Here is an 8,967-nt window from a genome sequence, read left to right as displayed (position 1 = left end):
CCATTTACCCTGCTAGAGCTCTGCTTCTGCTTTTTGTTTAGAGGACTAAGGAAGCTATTCCCTGGCGGCTCAAATAGGAAAGAGTCTGCCTGTGATGCAGGAGGCCATGGTTCTGATCCTTGGGTCGGGAAGATCCTCTGGAGAAGGGAATGGCTACCCAGTCCAGGATCCTTGCCTGAAGAATTCTATGGACAGAGGAGTCTGGTGGGCTACAGTCCATGCGGGTCACAAAGAGTGGGACATGATGGAATGACTAACTCACTTTACTTTCTTCCCAGCTTAGCAGTGCTTTGATAACATAGTTAGAAAATATTTTATCTAGCACTTTTGAGTGTTTTGTACTAGGAGAGTTTTGGTGGGAAATAATCTAGACTTTGTATTTATTTTTCACATTTTCAAAGACATTGTCAGCCCTGTTGCACAGGGTATAACTTTGGGTCTCTTATGAAGCACTTTTTTAGGTATTAGAACAATCTCTAAAATGCTTCTGGAGGACAACGGTGAAATAGCTTTCTATCCAGGCTAGGATCTTGGTTATATTCTTCAATTTTTACAATAACAAAGTATAATTAATCCCTATCCTTAGATTTCTAGAAGAAATTCACGTAGGATGAGGCACTGAGCTGTATAAGATTAAGGGAGAAGAGCTTGCAGTAGACTAATGGTCCAGATGAGAACAACTAGAAAAGTTGTATAAAATGCAACAACTAAAAGTTTGAAAGCGTTGAGCTATTGCTGAGACAACCAGGGACTTGAAATAAGGAGAAACTATACAGAGAGAATCAAAGACATGATATAGGATCACTTTTGAATATGATAGAGTGGCTCGAGGCAGACAAGTACTAACATGAAGATGAATAAGACAATCTGGGGAGAAACATCAACAAATTGTTTAAAAGCACTGGAAAGTTACTAAAACAACCAGACTTCATGGCTAAGTTGAACTGACACACTGCAGCTATTTGTACCTGGATGTATTTGCTGATTCTGGACAAGAAAACGAAAATCTGAACTTTGCCTTGGAAGAATACCAATGACATTGACAGATGGCTTCAAGAAGCTGGAAAAAAAAAAAAGAGAAAACTTAAGAGTTCAGACTACGTCAATATTCTGGTGAGAGGGTGTGTAGAAGACTGAACCTGACGCTCAGCTCATTTTCCACTCCAGATATTTGTCAAATTTCAAAGCTGCCAAGGGCAGGAGGCTAAAAGGCTTTCCAGAAAAACACAGTGGAGATTTTGACAATATGGGGGTGCTGAGGAATCTAAAATTATTGTTCAAATGAACTTATTTACAGAACAGAAATAGAGTCACAGATGTAATGGTTACCAGGGGGGTAAGGGGTGGGGAGGGATAAATTGGGAGATTAGGATTGACATACGCACACAATAGTATATAAAATATAATAGATAACTAATAAGGACCTAGGGGCTTCCCCAGTGGCTTAGTGGCAAAGAATCCACCTGCCAATGCAGGAGATTCAGGGTTGATCCTTGGGTCGGGAAGGTCCCCTGGAAAAAGAAATTGCAACTGACTCCAGTATTCTTGCCTGAAAAAATCCTATGAACAGTGGAGCCTGGTGGGCTACAATCCAAAGGATCACAAATAATCAGATGTGACTGAGTGTACACACAATAAGGACTACTGTATAGCACAGAAAACTCTACTGGATACTCCATAATGAACTGTATTGAAAAAGAACCCCCAAAAGAGTGGATATATGTATATGTATAACTGAGTCACTTTTCTGTACAGCAGAAACTAACAGCAGCGTAAATACACTATCCTCCAATAAAAAGATTTTAATTAAAAAAAGAAAGAACCCCAAAATAGTGGATATATGTATATGTATAACTGAGTCACTTTTCTGTACAGCAGAAACTAACAGCAGCATAAATACACTATCCTCCAATAAAAAGATTTTAATTAAAAAAAGAAAGGGGGTCGCTAGGAAAGGAAGTCTTCAGGGAAGACTTCAAGAAAGAAATATGAAGGAAAACCCTAGGCAAAAAGTCCCTGCCCTCAATCACAAAAACTTTGATTTAAAAAAGAAAATCACTGTCCAACCTAGAAGTCACTGTTCCAGGCCGACTCAGCCCGCCAGAGGACCTGGAACAAGTCACTTCCCCTCTCTGAATCTAAATTTCTCTTATAAAGGGGGACATTTGCATCCTACAGTTTTCAAGGTCCCTGTCAGACTGATATTTAACTTTTCTCCATCCTATGGTAAGAGTGGCCTTCACCTAAGCCAGTAAGAGAGCCAGAGGAAACAAACTATGGGTGATGAACTCCCGCGCTTACAGAGGTAGGCGGACAGCAGGAGAGAATGAAGCGGGGACGACAGGAAAAGCAGGCGAAGCCCATCAGAGGAGGCAGCTGCACTCAACTCCAGGGGACGGTCACCATGCGGAAAGGCCTTGCAATGTTTTCAGCTAAAAGGAAACTCAGAGTTGTTTTTTTTTTTTTTTTTAATGTAGCCTGCTGATGGCCTGCTCTTGGCAATAAACTCTCTTAAAAAAAAAGAGAGAGAGAAACAAAAAATCAACCTGTGTCCAAAAAAAAAAAATCTGCAGCCATTTTCAGAGATGCTATATCCTTCTGCTGCTGCTGCTGCTAAGTTGCTTCAGTCATGTCCGACTCTGTGTGACCCCAGAGAAGGCCTCGTACCAGGCTCCCCCGTCCCTGGGATTCTCCAGGCAAGAACACTGGAGTGGGTTGCCATTTCCTTCTCCAACGCATGAAAGTGAAAAGTGAAAGTGAAGTTGCTCAGTCGTGTCCGACTCTTAGCGATCTCGTGGACTGCAGCCCACCAGGCTCCTCCGTCCATGGGATTTTCCAGGCAAGAGTACTGGAGTGGGGTGCCATATATCCTTCTACTTTTCTGTATATTCATTCTATTAACTTTTGAGAGTTTGATATTGAAACTCCAACTAAAAATCTTTGTTAATCAACTTCAAAAATAATTATAATATATAGTGGAACTATATGTAAATTGGTTCTATAGTTTCCAAGTCTCCTATAAATGTGGTATCATACTTTCATAATTTAAAACATTCTTTAGAAGAGGAAAAAAATGTCTGCAGCCAGATACAGCCTGTAAGCCTCTAGTTCACAACTTCTGATGAAGAAGATGTTATGACAAAATTTGTTTTTCATCATTGGGTCTTTCTAGAAGGTTGGTTATTCCCCCTTAAGAGACACTGTGCAGAAGCCCTTTCTGGTGTTTTAGGCAAGAATTGGAACTAAGATTTTGTTTCCTGGACCTGCTGCTTCCCACCCCGAGGAGCTGAGCCTCCCCTCAGTCTGGGACTGATGCCCTCTGCCTGTGACACAAGCTCTGCCCTTTCACGAAGGAGCTGGAACTCAGGAGACAGTAGCTGCTCCAGCCCTTTTCACACCATCCCCTCCCCCACTTCAAGCTGAGAAGTGGCCCCCAAGATAAAACTGAGAGTGTGTGATGAGCAGTCAGCACAGATAGGGACAGTTCCAACAGCCCAGGTCACTGCCTCTAGACCCCAGCCCCAGTGGTCAGGAGGTCGAAATTCTCACTAATAAGACTAGGACCATGTGAATACCTTCAGGCGGATCCAATTCCTGGTCCAAACTAACCTTGCTCAGTTAAACAAAACAGGAGAATCTCAGTTGATGGTTTCTTATTTAACTAACTGGGACTTTGAGAAGGAAAACATTCTCAGATCTTATATCAAACACTTTTATTTTTAAAGTGAGAAGTTCACAGAGGATAGCTACAGGAGAGTGAAATATTTAGAGTAGAAAAACTGCGGGTGCTAGCCAAACCTCAAATACTGTCGCAGCAGAGTTATTCCAATAACTTTTCCAGCATGGCATATCACACGTGTTAAAATTAACTGCATTCTCAGAATACCTTTCAACGGATGTGCGTGATGATAGAAGTGAACATTCAGAGGCTCCTGTTTTGAAGATCTTACAGAATGGATTTATGCACAGTCCAAAACAAAGTATATTACAACACACCCAAAACAATTCACATCCATTAAAAAAAAAAATGTTGACTTTCAAGAAATTGGTAGGAAGACTTAAAATAACAAGAAGAATATAGGCAAGAAATGGCTACTTTTATGTGCAAGGTACTGGATTCTTGAATTGAGAATCAGTGTCAGTCTTCACTTCCAATATCACATTGATAAAGTATGGCAGAAAAACGAATCACCTTCAATATGAAGGATGCGAGTTGTGCACACTGACAACACTCTTGAAGATACAACAGTGTCGCAAGAGGAATGCCAGCAAACAGAGGGGACCTTCTGATGAGGTCAAACACTCATGAGTTATCAGATGACCCTTCAGATACTTGGGTTAAGCAACTACAACATTCTGGTTTAATCAAGGCACTTGCAGCGAGTGATCCTTGACATGACATAGATTCCCTACCAGTTTCTGGCCAATGATGATGGCATGGTTTTTTTTTGGTTAGGCAGCATCTACACTGAGAACCCAGGCATTATACCTGGGCCACAGGTAAGGTCACTTATCCCACTAGGACTGCAAAGCCAGATTTGCTTAAGCTTTCCCCAGATCATGATTTTTGATGAGTCACGTTTGAACATGTAAAAAATCTGATTCTCCAGAGTTATAATTCACCTTTCCCCAATAACCACCCAATACCCCTAAAGTTTGTTTGGGTTCTTCTCCACGAGAATACCTAGAATGGATCTTTTTCTCCCCCCTACAAATTACTTCCCCAGGAGAAACCTGTAAAACCAACTTAAAAAAAACAAAATAACCTTCATTTTCTCACCAACGGTTAAGTAACAGACCTCCTGCTCCTACTCTGACCTGAGCTGCAGAGCCCTTTGTGTATACTTTTCAGACATTCCTCATACCATTAACACAGCTTTCCATCACCATCCACTGTCCTTCCTCAACCTTTCCTTGCCCAAGATGAAAGCCAGTGAATTGAGAGGGAAGGAGAAAGGGTATAGACAGAATATTACTTTTATAAAAATAGGCTTCCAGGCTTTAACTTGATCCTCCACAGCAACACTGGGCAGTGTCATCCATACAAACCCCCCACACTAAATTCTCAAGGGGCTATCTTTTTTTTGTAGCCAGGTCTCAAAAGCTCCAACCTAAACCTACTGAAGGAAAGTAGCAACGCCTTCCTAAGATTGAGCAACACAGACCTAGAATTACATGGGGAATAAGGTCAAGACTGGTCACCAGGTTGCTTCATTCATCGGTAAGAGGCCAGGTTCTCCATCCTCCCCCAGCTCTGCCATTCTGGGAAGAGCCCACTGGCCAGCCTTGGACTGCCAAACACTGTCGACTCCAGCTCGGCCTTGTCAGGTGGTGCCTGGTGGAAGGCACAGTCCTGGGCTGCCATCTGTGTCTGCACCCCATCGGGTTTCCACTGTGCATGGACGATTCTGTAATTCTGACCCTCGTTGTTGTCCCAGAAGACCTGCCCATTAGCATGGTAGGCGACACAGAACTCAATTTTCTCCTTTGTGGGGATGACAGAGGGTAGGTCAATGGCAAACGAGAAGGTGTCACTCTCCGAGCCACCGTATACATTTTTCATGTAGGCACAGTCCACGTCGTTGTAGCTCTGCCAGGAGTCAAAAGTGATCCGGATCTGAACCTTCTTCTCAAAGCTCATGTTCTTCACCTTCACAGTCCCCGTCACTGTTCGCTCCTGCAAAGAGCAGTTCTCCAGGCAGACAGAGTTCTTCTGGAAGTGGTTCCGAAAACTTAAGTAGTCAGCTGAAGGCTGAGGGAAATCCAGAATCAGGTTCTTCTCCTCGTGGAGCTTTAAGCCTGAGGAGATATCATTCAGGTCCAAGAGGTCAAACTGGAGATCCCACACGGGCTCCTCGGGAAGGTCTGAGAAGACGTGGATGGCGGTGAGGGAGAGGCCCTTAGAGTCCGCAAACACCACCCGCTTCTTGGCTTGGTTGTGTGAAGGCTTCCAGCCGTCCTGTGCTCTGGCTTCCTGTTTTATGTTGAGACACGGCTTTAGGGGCTTTAATTTGTTCACAAAATTTCTTCGTTGGAAGTCATCATAAGGGCTCAGGAAGCTCTTCAGAGGTGGGGAATGAGCCAAGCAGAGCCTCACAGCGACATCCACGGGCATGACTGAACTTGTCAGAGGCCGTGGATCTAAGACCTGGATCATTCTAGAATACAGAAAGGAGAGGGGTTATCATCTGCACCTAGAATGCACTTCCCCTGGTCCCAAGTAGGTCTGTACTATTTTTATTGGCTATTACAGCCAGCACAGTGCTCTCACATGCAGTAAAGGAATGCAGGAGTAGGTGATAAGAGCTGCATCTTACGTTTGGCTCTGCCCTGGACAGGCTATAGGCCACGGGTTAAAACACTTGGTGTCCCAGTTTCTCCATCTGAGAAATAAAAGATTTGGATGGGATCAACTCTAATACAGCTCTAAAACCATTTGCTCTGTTCTGGAGCACCAGTTCTCAAACCTGTCTGTTTTCAGGCAGGTTCCTTACTGTTTGAGCCACCACAGAAGCCCCCACCATGGCCTAGTGGGTTGGATTTCTTTTTTTTCAATGCAGAATCCTTGGACTTAGCCTCTAATGCAGAACCCCTGGGGATGGAGACAAGAATGTATATGTTCTTAAAGTTTCCCAGGTAAGCCAATGACCAGACAGGTTCTAGAATCAAAGTTCCAGGCTGTACTCCCTCAACTGCTTTGATGATTTTGCTATTGAATTAATTATACTTCTCTGGAACCATAATCCATTTAAAAAGAAAGAATAAAAACAGCAAAGGGTTTTGAGAGCAAAAGACTAGAAAGAGTAAATTAGAGGATTCTCTCTGCACTTTCATTACCATGCTCTTCCCCATTTTACACAAATAACCTACTGAAGTGCAAGGCAGCCATTTATGAATTTAAAAATCTTTACATAATCTGTATTTCACCCAAAAAGACATCCATGCCAACTCCACATTTAAGTGGGAAAAGCTGATGACCTGAAAATTATTGTCATTATTTAGTCACTCGGTCATGTCAGACTCTTTTGTGACCCCATGGACTATAGCCCACCAGGCTCCTCTGTCCATGGGATTTTCCAGGCAAGAATACTGGAGTGGTTTCTCATTTCCTTCTCCAGGGAATCTTCACAACCCTGGGATCGAACCCGTGTCTCCTGCACTGCAGGCAGATTCTTTACCGCTGAGTCACTGGGAAAGCCAAACCTGAAAATAGGGTAGTTTCAATATATGTGTTATATATATATACATATATATATACACAACACATATACGAACTTATAAATGTTGAAAAGTCTAATAGGAAGCACAACAAAAAGTTAACAATTATCTCCGGGTGATAGGTGATCTATTTTTGCCTTTGTACTTTTTTGGTATTTTCAAATGTTCTGGCAATGGATATTTATAACCAGAAAGATAATAAAGCTATTTAAAATTTAGACATAACTATGCCCAGAAATATTAAACCATGAAGTGTCCATCAAGAAAGGTATTTTTTCTGGCCTTTAGCCCTGAGTATACATTGCCAAACTTATGGACATTTTTCCCCTATCCTAGCCTTCAGATAAGAAGTGTGTGTATACCGTATGTGACGTTTCTCATTCCGGCTTTAGTAACTGTCTTCCCAGCAGCTCTAAGCACATAGCCAAATGGTCATTATCATAAGATGGATAATAAAAGAATATTCTGAGAGTTCACTTTATTAGCCCTAGGATTTTTCTGGGAGACCTACAAACTTAGAACAAACAAAGGAGAGAGAAAGCTATATTTATTGGTCTAATAATAGTTAACAGGCGGAAATTTTAGAGAAGTCTTCTGCTAAGTTATGTCTAAAGAAGCTATTTAAGTAGTTTTGTGGGTGGTTTTTTTGTTTGGGGGTTTGCCCTGTATTTTCACATTTTGCACTTATCGAAAGACAGTTTCAGGATATGGCGATTTCCCTGGAATGTTAAGTCTGGCCGAAGAGTTTAAAAATAATCATTTGCTCAAACTCTGAGACTGGCTTTGCTATGGCAAACCGTCAGAAGAAGGAAAGAGGACCAAGGAACGTGAACATCGTCTATCGTTAGTTTTTCCCAAAGCTAAACTACACAGCCAGCGATCTGAGAGCTCTTCCCACGAGTCCTTGAGACATCTGTGCAGGACCAAGAGATACGGTTAGAATCCACGAGGGAATCAGAACTAAAGCTGACTCACGTTAAGACAGTTTCTGGTTTAAGATGCCGTTTACCGAAATCAGCTCTGCTTAAGATGCTCAGAGCAAATCTTCACACCTCCAAGGCCTCCCCGGCGCCAGATTCGTCAGCAGCCTGTCAACCCGCCCTCCCCTGGGGTCTCCGGGGTTGGGATGACAGCAGGAAAACGCATCCCAGCCTCCCGACAGCTGCGCGCTCCCTGAGCTCCGGGTCGGAGAATCAGCAGGGAACCTACCTGGTGCAGCTCATCAGGCAGAGGAGCGGCGGCACTCCGCGGTTTGCGAGAGTTCGCACCCGTCTCCCGGGAGTCCCCGTGTGGCCGCAGCTCCGGCAGATCGCGGGTGCGGCCCCCGGGAGGCCGCTTAACTGCTGGGGACCACGTGAGCCGACTGCCAGGGCCAATCGCCGGGCCGCGGGCTCGACGGCGCGACCAACCAGCGCTCAGCTGGGGCGCGAGCCCTTGCCCGGGACGTGACTGCCGTGGTGCAGGGCTCGCCGGGCGCTGGGGGCGCTCTGGGACCCCGGGCCAGCTGGCCAGGGTAGAGTAGCGCGAACCCCGGGCGAGGAGGCGTGGAGGCAACCGCGCAGCACAAGTAGCCGGCGCAGGCCAGGAGGGAAAGCAGCAAACCTCCTCCCGCGCGGAGCGCCAACACAGCGGGGCTGCAGGGAGGGAGGTGTCTCACTCGCGAGGCTTCTGTATACAGTTATCTGAGGGCAGGGCACTGTGGCTCGTTCCGGGGACGCGTGGAGGGGTGGCGGTGGGGGAAGGGGATGT

The 8,967-nt window shown here is 44.6% G+C and overlaps 1 protein-coding gene across 1 annotated transcript; it reads right to left on the bottom strand.

Annotated features, from left to right (window-relative positions):
* Nucleotides 3,697-8,556, bottom strand: PPP1R3C (protein phosphatase 1 regulatory subunit 3C). The gene is made up of 2 exons (XM_005698208.3): nt 8,428-8,556; nt 3,697-6,158 (listed from the first exon to the last, which is right to left on the bottom strand). The coding sequence occupies exons 1-2, from the start codon at nt 8,439-8,441 to the stop codon at nt 5,216-5,218; spliced, it is 957 nt and encodes a 318-aa protein (XP_005698265.1). The 5' UTR covers nt 8,442-8,556; the 3' UTR covers nt 3,697-5,215.

This window comes from Capra hircus, chromosome 26, assembly GCF_001704415.2.
Source record: "Capra hircus breed San Clemente chromosome 26, ASM170441v1, whole genome shotgun sequence".
Lineage (NCBI taxonomy): Eukaryota > Metazoa > Chordata > Mammalia > Artiodactyla > Bovidae > Capra > Capra hircus.
The sequence above is the reverse complement of the archived record's forward strand: the minus strand, read 5'-3'. Positions and strand labels throughout refer to the sequence as shown.